This window comes from Xenopus tropicalis, chromosome 3 (assembly GCF_000004195.4).
Source record: "Xenopus tropicalis strain Nigerian chromosome 3, UCB_Xtro_10.0, whole genome shotgun sequence".
In the NCBI taxonomy this organism is placed as follows: Eukaryota; Metazoa; Chordata; class Amphibia; order Anura; family Pipidae; genus Xenopus; species Xenopus tropicalis.
The window spans coordinates 147,441,028-147,461,916 of NC_030679.2; the positions used below are offsets into that span (position 1 = coordinate 147,441,028).

The window sequence follows — 20,889 nt, forward strand, 5'->3', positions numbered from 1 at the left end:
TCCTTATATATCACTAATGGCCCCTTATATCACCTGTGTCACCTGCCTTTGGTGTCATAAAGTTCTGTAACCAATAAGAAGTGGCCAATGAATTTCCCAAAGCCTATATATACAGTATATACACACATTTCCTCCCACGTTCCCATAACTTTGGGGAATTTTAGCCTTCATGTAACTGTGGTTATTTCCCTATAAATGTCCTCAAAAATAGCCATAGGAAACAGCAGGGCTGCAATGATAAGGCCAGCGGGGGCTGCCGCACACAATGCATGCTGGGTAACGGAGCAGCAAGCAACTCTCCTACACACACACGCAACTGCCCCAGCCTGAGAGGTAAGAACACAGAATGACTACGGGGCAATAGGTATCTCTGGGATGGCAGATACAATAGACAGCTTTAGGGAAGGGCTTTTGTTATGGGCGTCATACAATGCGGATCCCGGGGGTGGCGCACTCTTTATTCATGGTATTTATTGCTTCCCTTTGCTCTATGTGCCTGGGGCAGGGGGTGGGGCTTACACAGCTAATGGGGGTAAGAAGGGGCCCCCTGGGCAGATAATGTCCTTACGCTGGGGCTTATAATATAATAATAGCTGGGGGACACTTGTAGGGCTGGGGAACCCCCCAGCTTTTCCTATCATTTTGCAGATCCAATATTTTTTACTTTGCTATGACTATATTTTTTATTTGGCCATGGTGTCTTTTTCAGCCCCCGATAAGCTGCGCGACGCATTGAGCCCACCATGAGACGTTTGCTCTCGTTGGTCCTCATTCTCTTGGCCACTTGGCCGGCCTGCTCCCCTTCCTGCACCACTGAGAAGAACGTAGTGAAGGACAAGCAGGAGACCCAGTGTACGCACATGGCTCTCACCTCTGTCCCCATAGCGGATATCCATAAGGACACCGCCATCCTCATCTTGAAATATAACGACTTGAAATCCGTCACTGCCTCCACCTTCAAAGGTCTCTCACTGCTGCTGGAGTTGGACCTGTCTAACAACGCAATGACCAATTTTAAGGTAGAATTTGCACTGGGCTTGGAAGAACTCAACTTGGCCAACAATTCATTGGACCACATCCCAAACCTCTCCCTGCTGACCAACCTGAACAAGCTCATTCTGTCCCACAATCGCATCACCTCCGTGCCCGACGCAGCCTTCCATCATCTGAAGAACCTCCAACAGCTCTATCTCCAGCACAACGGAATTCATTACCTCTCCGAGCAGGTCAGGACCCATCTCTATGTTCTTGTTATGCACTGTATGGACCTTGTGTCTTACACCGTAGCCATCCCCTTATCCCTACTGCCATCTTCTCTTCTCAACCTTCCTAATGCCGCGACCCTTTAATACAGTTCCTCATGTTGTGGTGACCCCCCAACCATAAAATTATTCCTAAGACCATCGGAAATATGTTTTTTCCGATGCCCTTAGGCGACCCCTGTGAAAGGGTGGTTCGACCCCCAAAGGGGTCCCGACCCACGGGTTGAGAACGGCTGCTTTATAAATTACCTCCATCACCACCAATGTTTTTTTCAAAACTTTTTTCCCATTTCAAGCCCATCATTGGTCCAGGCCTACCTTATTTAGAAGTTTGCAGTTCCAAGAATATGTATTGCAAGCTAATTAACCTACAGGCTAGGCTTACTAACCCCCCAAACTAGGTACTACGTATCCTTTGCCTCATTTCTTCCTCACCCTCTTGCCTCTGCCTCTACCTGCCCTGTTTCCTTCAAATACGACTTTAGTACTCATAGAACGTCCGATTCATGAATTTAAGGGCAATTAAACCAAATATTCCTGTATCTTGGGCAGGTATTTGAACACTCCCAGCAGCTGCACACCTTGGACCTCTCGTACAACAAGTTGGTAAGTGTCCCGCGGCATCTCATTAGCCACGCTGAAAAACTGGACAAGTTCTACCTAACGGGGAACCGGCTGACTGAAATCCCAGATGATTTCTTTGAAGGTCTGGCCAACCTGGCCTATGTCTACCTGGATGACAATCCCTTCCAATGCAACTGTGCCTTAGAGAACTTCAAGGCTTGGGTGGAGGATAATTCATTTAATATCTATACCATGAAGGATGGAGATACAACCCAAGATGAATACAGCGTGGTCTGCACTTCACCAAATAAAGTGCCACTTTTGAACTTTCCTATGGACCACTGTAGTAACACAGGAGATAATGATTATGTAACAAACACAGTAGGTACGGATTATGTAAAATATTCAGTTACATCGATACATTCCATACTAACAACCCAAAAAGCAAGGCTTGTAAGTCCAACGATGCTCCAAACATCTACACTGACAGATGCTCCAACAACTATCAAATCTGAAACAACTGAATTTGAAATATCTTCTGAAACACCAACGATTTTATCAACCCTGGATGCAGCAGAGGCTGCTACTACTACTACTGCCGAGTTTCAAACATCTAAACTGACAGATGCTCCAAAATCTATCACACCTGGATCAACTGAATTTGAAATATCTTCTGAAACGCCAATGATTTTATCCACCCTGGATGCAGCAGAGGCTACTACTACCGCCGAGTTTCAAACATCTACACAGACAGATGCTCCAACAACTATCAAAGCTGGATCACCTGAATTTGAAGTATCTTCTGAAACGCCAATGATTTTATCCACCATGGATGCAGCAGAGGCTACTACTACTGCCGAGTTTCAAACATCTACACAGACATCAAAGACCTCAGCCTCTAGGTCGGCCTGCTCTCATTTGTGCACCACCGAGAAGAATGTAGTAAAGGACAAGCAGGAGACGCAGTGTACGCACATGGGTCTGACTTATATCCCCCTAACTTGTATTCCAAGCAACACTTCTATCCTCATCTTGAAATATAATGACTTAACCTCCATCACCACCTCCACTTTAAAAGATCTCCCCTTGCTGGAGTTGGACCTGTCTAACAACGCAGTGACCAGCTTTACGGCAGACTTTCCTCTGGGCTTGGAAGAACTCAACTTGGCCAACAACTCAATCAACCACATCCCGGACCTCTCCCCGTTGACCAACCTGAAGACGCTCATTCTGTCCCACAATTACATCAGCTGCGTGCCCGACACAGCCTTCCATGATCTGAAGAACCTCCACCATCTCTATCTGCAGCACAACGGAATTCATTACCTCTCCGAGCAGGTCAGGACACAGATATAAGTTTTTGTTATTCGATGTATGTTGATACGTTATGTCTCCACCTGTATTCTTCTGTAGGTATCTCATACTTCTATTGCCATCTTTGCTTTGTAATAGTTCAGTAATGAGCATTTGGTCATTAACCTCCACCACCGGTGGTTATATTGGACTTTTTCCAATTTATGCTCCATTATGGGGTCCATTGTTTGTTCAGGGTCCCCTTTAGCTAATATCGAGGATACAGGTGTATGAAAACATCGTAGCCATTGTCATAGTTTCAAGAATATCTAGGACAGCCAATAACTGTTCACCTTAGATCCCAAGCTAAATGACCCACAGGCTAGGGCTAAGGCTGGCCGGACTATCTAGGGCAGCAGAGAGACATCCTTTTTCTCTAATTTCTTCTTCTTCACCCTGTTACCTGTCCTGTTTGCTTCACTTATGACTTTAGCACTCACAGATAAATAGGGAACCCTAGATTTATTAACATGAGGCCAAGCCCTTGCAAGTAAAACCAATGTTCTTGTACCTTGGACAGGTGTTCGAACGCTCACAGCAGCTGCAAACCTTGGACCTCTCGAACAACAAGCTGATAGGGGTCCCATGGCATCTCATTAGCCACGCCAAAAAACTGGACAAGTTCTACCTAACGGGGAACCGGCTCATGGAAATCCCAGATGATTTCTTTGAAGGCCTGAAGAACCTGGCCTATGTCTACCTGGACGACAATCCCTTCCGATGCAACTGCGCCTCGGAAAACTTCAAGACTTGGGTGGAGGTTAATGCGTTCAACATTTACACCATAAAGGATGGAGCAACAACTCAAGATGAGTACAGCGTGGTCTGTGCATCACCCTATAAGGTGCCACTTCTGAATTTCTCCATGGACCACTGTAGCACCGAGCCAAGCAAACCCATAACTACCACCCCCACACCTTATGTTCAACCGACCCAAAAAGCAAGAGTTTTATCAACCACGCAAGTGAGAGTACCCACCACTGAGCTTACAACTTCTACTCAAGACACGCCAACAACAAGGTCACCCCAAACACCAACAGTTCCAACATCTCCTCTAGTAGATGCTCCTCTACCGACCACCCTTGCATCAGAACCATCTACTTTAAAGTTGTCCACAACCATAAAGACACAGACCACTTTGAAATTGGAAATGCCAGACGTTCAAAACACCACATGGACCAAAACCGTGTCGCCAATGGTGGAAGAACACAGCACACCAACCATTTATTTAGACACACAAGTGCCAGTGGCACCGGTGGGCATAGGAAGGCTCCAATCATGGCTGGCAGAACCCATTACCAGATACTGCTGCATCCTTCACCTTCTCCTCTACCTTTTGGCTACCCTCCTGGTTCTCCTGCAGGTCGTGGTATTTGGAGTGTGGCTTGTCTGGGCATGTAAGACTTACTACAAACATTACCACACACTTGTAGATAAACCCCCCCCAATCTGGCTGATACGGGCGCGGAGGCGGAAAGATGAGGCTCCTCAGCCACATGTAGCGGCACAGGGCCGTGTATACACAGGCCAAACATTAATGAGGGTCTTCGAAGTGGATTGTGGAGACCAGAGAAATAAATTCACCTCTGCCATTCTTTAGGAAGAGCACCTACACACTTTACTGCACTGTCACAATAACCCTGGGGTAATGGAGATACTATAGGGAACCTGGCAGCCCCAGGCCTAGGGTAGCAGGACATACTGTGTATTATTTGAAGCAAAATATAATCTTGAACAACCACGGCCATCTTGTTTTATTGTGTGGGTCTGGCGTGGGTCGCTGCCACATTGGGCAATTGTCAATCTTTTATTTAGTACAATGGACACCTAGGAGATTCTTGCCCAAAGCTGCCCAAGTACTGAGGGAGGCTGGGTGGTATATGTCAGGGCAGGGCCGCCATCAGTTTTCTGGGCCCCCCCTCCCACACCCTCAATGGCCCCTCCCCCAGTGACCCCTCCCATCAATACAAAGGACATAAAACTTTGGTAGCCAGGGCCCCCTAAAACATTGGTGTCCAGGAGTTACATTTTGCATTTGTGCCAGGGCAGGTACCCCCTAAATCATTGCTAGCCAGCCCAGGGCCCCCTAGAACTTTGGTAGCCAGGGCACCCCTAAACAGCCCCCCCCCCCCCAAAGCATCCTCCAGCTTCCCCCAGGCCCCCCCCCCCAAAGCATCCTCCAGCTTCCCCCAGGGCCCCCCACCCAAAGCATCCTCCAGCTTCCCCCAGGGCCCCCCACCCAAAGCATCCTCCAGCTTCCCCCAGGGCCCCCAAGCATCCTCTGGCTCCCCCCAAGCATCCTCCAGCTTCCCCCAGGCCCCCCTGTGCAGAACATACACCCATGTATATATAAATCCATATTAAAGGGAAAGTTTCCCTGCAAAAAAAAAAAAAAAAAGATAAAAAAGACCCCTGGCTGTTGTGGGTGCTGGTTTCCTATTTGTTCATCTAAATGGCAGCAGAGTGCTGGCGTCAGTGCTAATCTGTGCTTCCCCCGACTTTATTTACCCCCATAAATAGTGGAACATCCCAACTCTGCACCCCACTTTCCCCGAGCGCTAGAATGTGGGGCTCCTATGGTGGATAGGTGGGCGGGGACGTGGTACAAGAGCACAAATACAAACGTGTGTGTGTAGCAGTTTATACAGTACTTCCATGATCCAGTATACAGCTCTAACCCCCCCCCCCCCCCCAAACTACCCCTGTGCCCCCAAGGGTGCAGTTTCTATATTAAGACACACACATATATACAAAAGTGTATATATGTCAAAGCAGAGAGTCCAGATACCCCGCCGGCCAATTGCACACAGATTAAAGCCCCCAGAGGAGGCTGGGAAACCAGTACTGCAGTACCGCAATCTCACAGCAGGGGGCGGGCCAGTCCCCTCGGGGGCGGGAAATGTGAGGTTGAGTCTCCCAAGGGACAGCTTCTCTGGGGTTTCGCAGTTTGTCGCTTATCCGCTGAGGAAAAACTTCTTGTAGTATTTGTTCATCTGCTCCAGGAAAATGAAGGTCAGAACGGTGTGGGGTCCCAGACGCGCGTAATACGGGGTGAACCCCTTCCACAGGCTGAAGAACCCCTCGTACCGCACCACCTTCACCAGCACGTCCTGCGCACACACAGCGGGGAAAGTCAGCGTCACATAAACATATCACCATGGTAACATGTGGAACAAACTGACTTAATGGCAGTGATGGGGTTAATGGGTTACAGGTACAGAAAAGAGCCCTAATGGCAGTGACAGGGTTAATAAAGGTACCGTAAAGAGCAATACTGGCCGAGATCGGGTTAATGGGTTAACGGTACAGTAAAGAGCCCTAATGGCAGTGACAGGATTAATAGGTTAAAGGTACCGTAAAGAGCAATAATGGCCAAGATGGGGTTAATGGGTTAAAGATACAGTAAAGAGCCCTACTGGCAGTGACAGGGTTAATAGGTTAAAGGTACCATTAAAAGCAATAATGGCCGAGATGGGGTTAACGGGTTAAAGGTACAGTAAAGAGCCCTAATGGCAGTGACAGGGTCAATAAAGGTACCGTAAAGAGCAATAATGGCCGAGATAGGGTTAATGGGTAAAAGATACAGTAAAGAGCCCTACTGGCAGTGACAGGGTTAATAGGTTAAAGGTACCGTAAAGAGCAATAATGGCCGAGATGGGGTTAACAGGTTAAAGGTACAGAAAAGAGCCCTAATGGCAGTGACAGGGTTAATAAAGGTACCGTAAAGAGCAATAATGGCCGAGATAGGGTTAATGGGTAAAAGATACAGTAAAGAGCCCTACTGGCAGTGACAGGGTTAATAGGTTAAAGGTACCGTAAAGAGCAATAATGGCTGAGATGGGGTTAATGGGTTAACGATACAGTAAAGAGCCCTACTGGCAGTGACAGTGTTAATGGGTTAAAGGTACAGTAAAGTGCTCAAATGGCAGTGACAGAGTTAACAGGTTAAAGGTATGGTGCTGTAATGTCAGTCTCTGGATTAAAGGGACAGGAAAGTGCTCTGATGGCAGTGACAGGGTTAACATTTTACAGGTACAATAAAGAGCCATAAGGTCAGCCTAAGGGTTAATGGGTTAAACGGTACAGTAGCATGTCCTAGGGCTAATGGGTTAAAGGTAAATGTTAGATTACGAAGAGCAAACAAGCATGGAGGTTGCTACTCCCTGGGGGATAATGGGTGGGGGCAGCGCTACAGAGCAATACCAGGCATTAGTGGCACTTACCCACCTCCCATATATGGGCACAGAACCCCTCAGTGACTGCTAATATCCTTATCATTTACAGTAGGGGGTACATTATCCCTTATACATGAGTGATACTCAGAGTTCCCTGTATAACTCAGCCTGCAGCCTTGTGCCTTTATATGGGGGGCACAGAACCCCTCAGTGACTGCTAATATCCTTATCATTTACAGTAGGGGGTACATTATCCCTTATAATACATGAGTGATACTCAGAGTTCCCTGTATAACTCAGCCTGCAGCCTTGTGCCTTTATATGGGGGGCACAGAACCCCTCAGTGACTGCTAATATCCTTATCATTTACAGTAGGGGGTACATTATCCCTTATAATACATGAGTGATACTCAGAGTTCCCTGTATAACTCAGCCTGCAGCCTTGTGCCTTTATATGGGGGGCACAGAACCCCTCAGTGACTGCTAATATCCTTATCATTTACAGTAGGGGGTACATTACCCCTTATAATACATGAGTGATACTCAGAGTTCCCTGTATAACTCAGCCTGCAGCCTTGTGCCTTTATATGGGGGGCACAGAACCCCTCAGTGACTGCTAATATCCTTATCATTTACAGTAGGGGGTACATTATCCCTTATAATACATGAGTGATACTCAGAGTTCCCTGTATAACTCAGCCTGCAGCCTTGTGCCTTTATATGGGCACAGAACCCCTCAGTGACTGCTAATATCCTTATCATTTACTAGTCGGGGGCCATAAAGTGAATGCCATGCTTATCAGTATGAAGGGTCAGTGCCATGTTGATTTACAGAGGGTGAAGTCCAGGTTCACGGAGGGTTAATGAGTGAGCACTCACCAGTCCGTTCTTGTACTCGGGCTTCCCATCGATCATACGCATGTTCTGTATCCTGCAGGGAGAGGAGCCAAACGCACCCAAAGGGTAAATTAGGCGTGAAAAGGGCAAATCCATAAAGCAAACAGGCAATTATAGCACAGATAAGGGCAGAGCAGAGAGAGAGAGGGAATGGCGCTGCCATGTTGGCATGCCGGGGGTCTGGGTAAGGAATGGGGGGGGGGGGAACCAATGTATTATTATGGGCGGGGGGAGGGGTGGGAGTTACACAGAGGGAGCACTTACCTGGTTTTTGCAATGTCGACTGGCATGGAGGCGGCAGTGGTGACCAGCCCACTGATCATACTGGCACAGAAGTGGCACAGAATATCATCCCCAAAGTACCCTGTAGGGGCAGAAGGCAAGGAGCGTTGCATCCTCTATTCACACTGAGTATCACACGCTGTGCCAGCCCTACTCACCCCACCCCCCTATTATATACACTACCCGGCCAAGGCTGGCACAACAGGGGCATAGAATGGGGCTATAGATGCCACCCCTTCCTGCCTATAGAGCGAAACCCTGACCAGCATGGGGGGCCCCAGCGCAGTCATGTGACAAGAGCCCACCCCTTACCTGTATCTAGCAGGAACTGCTTGGACTGCGAGTACGATGCCAACTGAGCCGCATTAACAACGACGGCGCGAGCCATGGTGGGTACACAGCCCTGTAATAAACACAACATCACGTGGGCACGGGGCCACTAGTAAGCACAGTGCGGGCCCCAACCCCCTTTGTCTTTATTGTGTTTCTTCCCCCGACCCCACTTACCCTCCAAAGTGTGGTAATTCCCTCCTCCCTTGACATCCTCACTAGTGCATTAAACACGTTGGTGTAGCCCCTCCGCTGATCAACGGGCATCCTGGAACAGAAAAGCATGGGATTTGGCTCCTCCTCTGCGGAACCCTTCAGCCTCATACCCCTCCCCCAAAGAAAATTCCTCATAACTGCTGCTTTAGAGATGATTTCCCCACCTCAGCCACATACTCTAGTTACTCCCCCGAGCAACCTTCATCCATCCTACCTTCTGCCTTACAGATAATTCCCCCCAGCCACATACTCTAGTTACTCCCCCGAGGAACCTTCATCCATCCCACCTTCTGCCTTACAGATAATTCCCCCCCAGCCACATACTCTTGTTACTCCCCTGAGGAACCTTCATCCATCCCACCTTCTGCCTTACAGATAATTCCCCCCAGCCACATACTCTTGTTACTCCCCCGAGGAACCTTCATCCATCCCACCTTCTGCCTTACAGATAATCCCCCCCAGCCACATACTCTTGTTACTCCCCTGAGGAACCTTCATCCATCCCACCTTCTGCCTTACAGATAATCCCCCCCAGCCACATACTCTTGTTACTCCCCTGAGGAACCTTCATCCATCCCACCTTCTGCCTTACAGATAATTCCTCCCAGCCACATACTCTAGTTACTCCCCTGAGGAACCTTCATCCATCCCACCTTCTGCCTTACAGATAATTCCCCCCAGCCACATACTCTTGTTACTCCCCCGAGGAACCTTCATCCATCCCACCTTCTGCCTTAAAGATAAATCCCCCCCAGCCACATACTCTTGTTACTCCCCCGAGGAACCTTCATCCATCCCACCTTCTGCCTTAAAGATAAATCCCCCCCAGCCACATACTCTTGTTACTCCCCCGAGGAACCTTCATCCATCCCACCTTCTGCCTTACAGATAAATCCCCCCCAGCCACATACTCTAGTTACTCCCCCGAGGAACCTTCATCCATCCCACCTTCTGCCTTACAGATAATTCCCCCCCAGCCACATACTCTTGTTACTCCCCTGAGGAACCTTCATCCATCCCACCTTCTGCCTTACAGATAATTCCCCCCCAGCCACATACTCTTGTTACTCCCCTGAGGAACCTTCATCCATCCCACCTTCTGCCTTACAGATAATTCCTCCCAGCCACATACTCTAGTTACTCCCCTGAGGAACCTTCATCCATCCCACCTTCTGCCTTACAGATAATTCCCCCCCAGCCACATACTCTTGTTACTCCCCCGAGGAACCTTCATCCATCCCACCTTCTGCCTTAAAGATAAATCCCCCCCAGCCACATACTCTTGTTACTCCCCCGAGGAACCTTCATCCATCCCACCTTCTGCCTTAAAGATAAATCCCCCCCAGCCACATACTCGTTACTCCCCTGAGGAACCTTCATCCATCCCACCTTCTGCCTTACAGATAAATCCCCCCAGCCACATACTCTAGTTACTCCCCCGAGGAACCTTCATCCATCCCACCTTCTGCCTTACAGATAATTCCCCCCCAGCCACATACTCTAGTTCCTCCCCCGAGGAACCTCCATCCATCCCACCTTCTGCCTTACAGATAATTCCCCCCAGCCACATACTCTAGTTACTCCCCCGAGCAACCTTCATCCATCCTACCTTCTGCCTTACAGATAATTCCCCCCAGCCACATACTCTAGTTACTCCCCCGAGGAACCTTCATCCATCCCACCTTCTGCCTTACAGATAATTCCCCCCAAGCCACATACTCTTGTTACTCCCCTGAGGAACCTTCATCCATCCCACCTTCTGCCTTACAGATAATTCCTCCCAGCCACATACTCTAGTTACTCCCCTGAGGAACCTTCATCCATCCCACCTTCTGCCTTACAGATAATTCCCCCCCAGCCACATACTCTTGTTACTCCCCCGAGGAACCTTCATCCATCCCACCTTCTGCCTTAAAGATAAATCCCCCCCAGCCACATACTCTTGTTACTCCCCGAGGAACCTTCATCCATCCCACCTTCTGCCTTAAAGATAAATCCCCCCCAGCCACATACTCGTTACTCCCCTGAGGAACCTTCATCCATCCCACCTTCTGCCTTACAGATAAATCCCCCCAGCCACATACTCTAGTTACTCCCCCGAGGAACCTTCATCCATCCCACCTTCTGCCTTACAGATAATTCCCCCCCAGCCACATACTCTAGTTCCTCCCCCGAGGAACCTCCATCCATCCCACCTTCTGCCTTACAGATAATTCCCCCCAGCCACATACTCTAGTTACTCCCCCGAGGAACCTTCATCCATCCCACCTTCTGCCTTACAGATAATTCCCCCCCAGCCACATACTCTTGTTACTCCCCTGAGGAACCTTCATCCATCCCACCTTCTGCCTTACAGATAATTCCCCCCCAGCCACATACTCTTGTTACTCCCCTGAGGAACCTTCATCCATCCCACCTTCTGCCTTACAGATAATTCCTCCCAGCCACATACTCTAGTTACTCCCCTGAGGAACCTTCATCCATCCCACCTTCTGCCTTACAGATAATTCCCCCCAGCCACATACTCTTGTTACTCCCCTGAGGAACCTTCATCCTTCCCACCTTCTGCCTTACAGATAAATCCCCCCCAGCCACATACTCTTGTTACTCCCCCGAGGAACCTTCATCCATCCCACCTTCTGCCTTAAAGATAAATCCCCCCCAGCCACATACTCGTTACTCCCCTGAGGAACCTTCATCCATCCCACCTTCTGCCTTACAGATAAATCCCCCCAGCCACATACTCTAGTTACTCCCCCGAGGAACCTTCATCCATCCCACCTTCTGCCTTACAGATAATTCCCCCCCAGCCACATACTCTAGTTCCTCCCCCGAGGAACCTTCATCCATCCCACCTTCTGCCTTACAGATAATTCCCCCCCAGCCACATACTCTAGTTCCTCCCCCGAGGAACCTCCATCCATCCCACCTTCTGCCTAACAGATAATTCCCCCCGCCACACATTCTCTAAATATTCCCCCGAGGAACCTTCATCCCACCTTTTGCCTTACAGATGATATCTGCAGTCTTGGACATTTATTGCAGCTACAATTTCACAGTCAAACTCCGACCCAGAGGAACTGCTCTCATACCACATGACTTACAGACAATTTAGCCACCACTCTAGCTCCTCCCCTGAGGAACACTCCTTGTAACTTTGTAACTCCTTGTTTCGGCCATGTCCTAATGACCCAGAGGAACTGTCCCCATACCGGCTGTCTTACAGGGGATTCCTGCAGTCTCAGCAATGCACTCGAGCTCCAGCATCATGTGTCTCAGAACTGTGCAATTATGTGCATTTCCCCCAGCTTAAGGCTTGCACTTTAGCCTGCTCCTGTGGAACCTTCCTTATACCCCCTGTCACTAACCTTCCCCTATATCAGCCAATAGCTGAACACTGGTTCATAAAGGGTGCAGCTGGCACTTCCAGGGCCTGCGGGAGGAGAGACACAAATATAGTGAATTTGGGGGGTGACTCCTCCTTATGCACTTGGATATGCAGGAGAATGCCCAAAGGGAGCTAGCGATCCAAACTGTGCAAAGAGCCGTAACCCCTATGCCCCCTACCTCTTACAGCCCAGCCAGGTATTCCAGGCCATGCCCTGTGGGGCCCTCCCCAAACCTTCTGTCTAATGGATAAGCCCCCCAGGTTCAGCCTTCCCTTTCCCGTGGTTTAAACCTCCGCCCAGGAATGCCACATATAACTGGGTCAGGAGAATGCCAGGCTCATATTATCAAGTATACCAAGAACTTGAATATCACAATAAATGTTCCTTTCCTCCCGGGTCACTTGCTTTGCCCCCCCCATCTCCCCCTCCTATATGTCCCACAGTGGCCTGGAGCGTATCCATCACCCCCGCACCGTGACAGCTCAGCAGTAAGTGATATGTGCCCGTGGGCAGTGCCAAGGATCCTGTGAGACTTTATGTCCTGCTCAGTTGCTCGCTGAATACTTGGCTAATGTCACAGTCCAACCACTGATTCCCCCCCCCCCCCCCTTGGCCAAATATAACTGCCCTCGCTCTACTGATGATGCCACGCTAATTCACATAATGTCATGTGACACATGCAGAGAGACTGGCACCAACCCATAACCTCTAAACTGTCTCAGGGCCATGTCACCCCTAAGGGCACTTGCTCTCTCCTTTACTGGGGGCACTGCCTCTTGGGCCCTACGTAACGCACACCTTGTACCCAGAGCAATGACAGGTAAGGGCATAATTTGGCATCTGGTACATTCTGGTTTTCTAAACAGAGGCGCATTGTTCTAAGCCGGTATTGCCACAACACTGCCTGTGCCACCCATCTAGATGTGTCCCACATGTGCCCTTCAGGGTCCCGTTCCTTACAGTAGACATCCGTGCCAATCTTCCATATCTGCACTGGACTTGTGGCCCCACCCAGCCAGGCTCTCTGGCAGTGCCCTCTGTCACTGTTACCTGAAACTGCCAGCTCAGCACTCTCTTTATTTACCTGCCGTCGGCAGTCATTCTGATGAGTGCAACCTCCGCCGGTGTCCCCACAAAAGCCCCGGTGGCCCCTGCGGTCATTCCAATAGCAGCCTTCATAAGGAAGTTGGGGGGAGTCCCATCAGCCTTTGTGAACTTCTCGAACAGTATGGTGTATATGCCGAGGCGGGTGGTGGTGTAGGTGGCCTGGCGCAGCAGCCCCGCTGATAAACTGTCCAAAGAGAAACAGAGAATGAGAGAACAGGGTGCACTTATCCACTCTGCCCGATCCTGGCATGACTTGATCTGTGTGCCCCCTTACTCTATATACTTCATATACAGTGTTTGCCCATTTCCTTTACTACGCTTGTTGTTACCCCATTCCCCGGGGGGCAGTTCCAAAGAGGCACTGGGCATTTGTTTGCCAAGATGCTATCTGGCATCTGCACCTGTTTTATTTGCCAAACACTTTTGTGCAGGGCACTGGATGTATGGGGTACCCACACCACACAGCCTGGCATCAGCAATATTACCCCCATGCCCCTCAGATAATGCCCCAGAGGAACTGAAGGAATAACACCTGTCAGACCATGGCAATGCACAAGAGAAAGCACCACCCTGCGGCACTCTGGGAAACACAGGCGACGGCAGGGAAAGGAGGTCACTGGGTGCTGAAGCAAATATAGTAGCTGAGTTATGTGAGGAATCCAGTGTTACAATAAAGCGAGTCACCTTATGTGAACTCATTCCCCGCCTCCAGTGAGCTCTCAGTACCCCTCTGCCCCCTTCTCCCCACAATCGCTGGGTGCTCTCACCCTGTGTAGATCCCTCTCAGGCCCTCATTGCGCAAGATGCTGCCAACAGCATGGAAACTGGTCTTGTACTCCTTGGTTTTGGCTCCTTCCCCGCTCAGCTGCATCCGGTTCTTCACCAGGTCGAGGGGCTGCACAAAGACAGTGGCCCCCATCCTAGGAACACAAACACAGTGTGTGACACAGGGGCCCTATGTACTCACCTCTTATATACACCACATTGTCTCTGCTTGAACTGTGTATGTGCTGGGGGGGGTATTTATAGGGAATGATACTGAACTGTGTATGTGCTGGGGGGTATTTATAGGGAATGATACTGAACTGTGTATGTGCTGGGGGGTATTTATAGGGAAAGATACTGAACTGTGTATGTGCTGGGGGGTATTTATAGGGAATGATACTGAACTGTGTATGTGCTGGGGGTATTTATAGGGAATGATACTGAACTGTGTATGTGCTGGGGAGTTTTATAGGGAATGATACTGAACTGTGTATGTGCTGGGGGGTATTATAGGGAATGATACTGAACTGTGTATGTGCTGGGGGGTATTATAGGGAAAGATACTGAACTGTGTATGTGCTGGGGGGTATTATAGGGAATGATACTGAACTGTGTATGTGCTGGGGGGTATTATAGGGAATGATACTGAACTGTGTATGTGCTGGGGGGTATTATAGGGAAAGATACTGAACTGTGTATGTGCTGGGGGGTATTATAGGGAATGATACTGAACTGTGTATGTGCTGGGGGGTATTATAGGGAATGATACTGAACTGTGTATGTGCTGGGGGTATTATAGGGAATGATACTGAACTGTGTATGTGCTGGGGGGTATTATAGGGAAAGATACTGAACTGTGTATGTGCTGGGGGGTATTATAGGGAATGATACTGAACTGTGTATGTGCTGGGGGGTATTATAGGGAATGATACTGAACTGTGTATGTGCTGGGGGGTATTATAGGGAAAGATACTGAACTGTGTATGTGCTGGGGGGTATTATAGGGAAAGATACTGAACTGTGTATGTGCTGGGGGGTATTTATAGGGAATGATACTGAACTGTGTATGTGCTGGGGGGTATTATAGGGAATGATACTGAACTGTGTATGTGCTGGGGGGTATTATAGGGAATGATACTTAACTGTGTATGTGCTGGGGGTATTATAGGGAATGATACTGAACTGTGTATGTGCTGGGGGGTATTATAGGGAATGATACTGAACTGTGTATGTGCTGGGGGGTATTATAGGGAAAGATACTGAACTGTGTATGTGCTGGGGGGTATTATAGGGAAAGATACTGAACTGTGTATGTGCTGGGGGGTATTTATAGGGAATGATACTGAACTGTGTATGTGCTGGGGGGTATTATAGGGAATGATACTGAACTGTGTATGTGCTGGGGGGTATTATAGGGAATGATACTGAACTGTGTATGTGCTGGGGGGTATTATAGGGAATGATACTGAACTGTGTATGTGCTGGGGGGTATTATAGGGAATGATACTGAACTGTGTATGTACTGGGGGTATTTATAGGGAATGATACTGAACTGTGTATGTGCTGGGGGTATTATAGGGAATGATACTGAACTGTGTATGTACTGGGGGGTATTATAGGGAATGATACTGAACTGTGTATGTACTGGGGGGTATTTATAGGGAATGATACTGAACTGTGTATGTACTGGGGGGTATTTATAGGGAATGATACTGAACTGTGTATGTGCTGGGGGGTATTATAGGGAATGATACTGAACTGTGTATGTGCTGGGGGGTATTATAGGGAATGATACTGAACTGTGTATGTGCTGGGGGGTATTTATAGGGAATGATACTGAACTGTGTATGTGCTGGGGGGTATTTATAGGGAATGATACTGAACTGTGTATGTGCTGGGGGGTATTATAGGGAATGATACTGAACTGTGTATGTGCTGGGGGGTATTTATAGGGAATGATACTGAACTGTGTATGTGCTGGGGGGTATTATAGGGAATGATACTGAACTGTGTATGTACTGGGGGGTATTTATAGGGAATGATACTGAACTGTGTATGTACTGGGGGGTATTATAGGGAATGATACTGAACTGTGTATGTGCTGGGGGGTATTATAGGGAATGATACTGAACTGTGTATGTGCTGGGGGTATTTATAGGGAATGATACTGAACTGTGTATGTGCTGGGGGGTATTTATAGGGAATGATACTGAACTGTGTATGTGCTGGGGGGTATTATAGGGAATGATACTGAACTGTGTATGTGCTGGGGGTTATTTATAGGGAATGATACTGAACTGTGTATGTGCTGGGGGGTATTATAGGGAATGATACTGAACTGTGTATGTGCTGGGGGGTATTATAGGGAATGATACTGAACTGTGTATGTGCTGGGGGGTATTATAGGGAATGATACTGAACTGTGTATGTGCTGGGGGTATTATAGGGAATGATACTCTCAATTCTGCCACATATTCCCATAGGGAATATATATATATATATATATATATAGCTTCTTTTCCATATGGGAATGTATAATATATATGCACAGCGACAGCCCTTGTATAGTGGCCCAGCTCCCATACATTCCTATAGGGACACGCAATATAATGGCTCCCATACATTCCTATAGGGACACACACAGTATAAATAGAATGGCTCCCATACATTCCTATAGGGACACACACAGTATAAATAGAATGGCTCCCATACATTCCTATAGGGACACACACAGTATAAATAGAATGGCTCCCATACATTCCTATAGGGACACACACAGTATAAATAGAATGGCTCCCATACATTCCTATAGGGACACACACAGTATAAATAGAATGGCTCCCATACATTCCTATAGGGACACACACAGTATAAATAGAATGGCTCCCATACATTCCTATAGGGACACACACAGTATAAATAGAATGGCTCCCATACATTCCTATAGGGACACACACAGTATAAATATAATGGTTCCCATACATTCCTATAGGGACACACACAGTATAAATAGAATGGCTCCCATACATTCCTATAGGGACACACACAGTATAAATAGAATGGCTCCCATACATACCTATAGGGACACACACAGTATAAATAGAATGGCTCCCATACATTCCTATAGGGACACACACAGTATAAATATAATGGCTCCCATACATACCTATAGGGACACACACAGTATAAATAGAATGGCTCCCATACATTCCTATAGGGACACACACAGTATAAATATAATGGCTCCCATACATTCCTATAGGGACACACACAGTATAAATATAATGGCTCCCATACATTCCTATAGGGACACACACAGTATAAATATAATGGCTCCCATACATTCCTATAGGGACACACACAGTATAAATATAATGGCTCCCATACATACCTATAGGGACACACACAGTATAAATATAATGGCTCCCATACATTCCTATAGGGACACACACAGTATAAATATAATGGCTCCCATACATACCTATAGGGACACACACAGTATAAATAGAATGGCTCCCACACATACCTATAGGGACACACACAGTATAAATAGAATGGCTCCCATACATTCCTATAGGGACACACACAGTATAAATAGAATGGCTCCCATACATTCCTATAGGGACACACACAGTATAAATAGAATGGCTCCCATACATACCTATAGGGACACACACAGTATAAATAGAATGGCTCCCACACATACCTATAGGGACACACACAGTATAAATAGAATGGCTCCCATACATTCCTATAGGGACACACACAGTATAAATAGAATGGCTCCCATACATACCTATAGGGACACACACAGTATAAATAGAATGGCTCCCACACATACCTATAGGGACACACACAGTATAAATAGAATGGCTCCCATACATTCCTATAGGGACACACACAGTATAAATAGAATGGCTCCCATACATTCCTATAGGGACACACACAGTATAAATAGAATGGCTCCCATACATTCCTATAGGGACACACACAGTATAAATATAATGGTTCCCATACATTCCTATAGGGACACACACAGTATAAATAGAATGGCTCCCATACATACCTATAGGGACACACAGTATAAATATAATGGCTCCCATACATTCCTATAGGGACACACACAGTATAAATAGAATGGCTCCCATACATTCCTATAGGGACACACACAGTATAAATATAATGGCTCCCATACATTCCTATAGGGACACACACAGTATAAATATAATGGCTCCCATACATTCCTATAGGGACACACACAGTATAAATATAATGGCTCCCATACATACCTATAGGGACACACACAGTATAAATATAATGGCTCCCATACATACCTATAGGGACACACACAGTATAAATATAATGGCTCCCATACATTCCTATAGGGACACACACAGTATAAATATAATGGCTCCCATACATTCCTATAGGGACACACACAGTATAAATAGAATGGCTCCCACACATACCTATAGGGACACACACAGTATAAATAGAATGGCTCCCATACATACCTATAGGGACACACACAGTATAAATAGAATGGCTCCCACACATACCTATAGGGACACACACAGTATAAATAGAATGGCTCCCATACATTCCTATAGGGACACACACAGTATAAATATAATGGCTCCCATACATACCTATAGGGACACACACAGTATAAATAGAATGGCTCCCATACATTCCTATAGGGACACACACAGTATAAATAGAATGGCTCCCATACATTCCTATAGGGACACACACAGTATAAATATAATGGCTCCCATACATTCCTATAGGGACACACACAGTATAAATAGAATGGCTCCCATACATACCTATAGGGACACACACAGTATAAATAGAATGGCTCCCATACATTCCTATAGGGACACACACAGTATAAATAGAATGGCTCCCATACATACCTATAGGGACACACACAGTATAAATATAATGGCTCCCATACATTCCTATAGGGACACACACAGTATAAATATAATGGCTCCCATACATTCCTATAGGGACACACACAGTATAAATATAATGGCTCCCATACATTCCTATAGGGACACACACAGTATAAATAGAATGGCTCCCATACATTCCTATAGGGACACACACAGTATAAATAGAATGGCTCCCATACATTCCTATAGGGACACACACAGTATAAATAGAATGGCTCCCATACATTCCTATAGGGATATGGTACAACCCTGCCCCCCCAGTGATGCCCTATAGCAGTACCAGGGATCAAGCTAAGGGGCTCTGCTAATATCCCTCCCACCCCCGTACAAAGCCGCCAAGGGCATTACCCTGCCAGCCCCCCGAACAGGAACTTCACAGCCTTGGGGGAGGTCCGCTGCCTCCCTGCTTCTGCCATCTTGGTACCGACTGAACGGAGAGACCCCCAAGGTGACACCGGCGGCCGGGTAGCAACAGGGTAAAGCCGCGCTGGCTGCTGACGTACAATGAGGAACTGCTGCGGACATCTTGGTAAAGGGAAATGTGAATTGAAACTAGTGCGCGGCCGCCATGATAAGTGCGGGCAAACGCTGTAGCGAAAGGCGTCGGAGGCCTGGGCATCCATTTGCCAGAAGGGCAGCACTAGTATGTGGGATAGGGTGGGAGACATCTTTACTATGGGCGCTTTGGAGCACAGCTTGTTATTATTATATAAACTGGAGGCTCACTGCCTTATTGTATATCATGTACTCTTACCCTTACTAGGTGTTAGTTTGACAACAATTCTAAGTATACCCTAAGCATACAGAACATAAGGCATTCCTTCACACTTTATATGTGAAACAATATGGCAGCTGGATCCATGGTGGTTTGTCTTTGCTCTTGCTGTGACACCTGGTGCCAGCAAACATGCAGGCTGCATAAACAGAGGCTATGGAATGCCTAAGCACGCTTATGCTGACTGTGTGGGAAAGTGCTCAGGGAAGCCATTTTCCTCACACACTACTATCCTGCAGAGGGTACAAGGGCTCAGGGAAGCCATTTTCCTCACACACTACTATCCTGCAGAGGGTACAAGGGCTCAGGGAAGCCATTTTCCTCACACACTACTATCCTGCAGAGGGTACAAGGGCTCAGGGAAGCCATTTTCCTCACACACTACTATCCTGCAGAGGGTACAGGGGCTCAGGGAAGCCATTTTCCTCACACACTAGTATCCTGCAGAGGGTACAAGGGCTCAGGGAAGCCATTTTCCTCACACTAGTATCCTGCAGAGGGTACAAGGGCTCAGGGAAGCCATTTCCCTCACACACTAGTATCCTGCAGAGGGTACAAGGGCTCAGGGAAGCCATTTTCCTCAAACACTACTATCCTGCAGAGGGTACAAGGGCTCAGGGAAGCCATTTTCCTCACACACTACTATCCTGCAGAGGGTACAAGGGCTCAGGGAAGCCATTTTCCTCACACACTACTATCCTGCAGAGGGTACAGGGGCTCAGGGAAGCCATTTTCCTCACACACTAGTATCCTGCAGAGGGTACAAGGGCTCAGGGAAGCCATTTTCCTCACACTAGTATCCTGCAGAGGGTA

The 20,889-nt window shown here is 47.7% G+C and overlaps 2 protein-coding genes across 2 annotated transcripts; one reads left to right on the forward strand and one right to left on the reverse strand.

The window, feature by feature from the left end:
* Positions 1 to 4,918, forward strand: LOC101730428 (platelet glycoprotein Ib alpha chain). The gene is made up of 4 exons (XM_004919400.4): positions 1 to 333; positions 710 to 1,226; positions 1,815 to 3,164; positions 3,700 to 4,918. Exons 2-4 carry the CDS (start codon positions 744 to 746, stop codon positions 4,777 to 4,779), a joined length of 2,913 nt encoding a protein of 970 aa, XP_004919457.2. The 5' UTR covers positions 1 to 333; positions 710 to 743; the 3' UTR covers positions 4,780 to 4,918.
* An 888-nt stretch (positions 4,919 to 5,806) lies between these two features.
* slc25a11 (solute carrier family 25 (mitochondrial carrier; oxoglutarate carrier), member 11) lies at positions 5,807 to 19,800 on the reverse strand. The gene is given in 8 exon segments (NM_001030512.1): positions 5,807 to 6,289; positions 8,234 to 8,285; positions 8,516 to 8,615; positions 8,846 to 8,936; positions 9,041 to 9,131; positions 13,553 to 13,759; positions 14,343 to 14,495; positions 19,650 to 19,800. Coding segments are annotated over 8 exon segments (918 nt in total). The 5' UTR covers positions 19,718 to 19,800; the 3' UTR covers positions 5,807 to 6,133.
* Between the last annotated feature and the right edge of the window lie 1,089 nt (positions 19,801 to 20,889).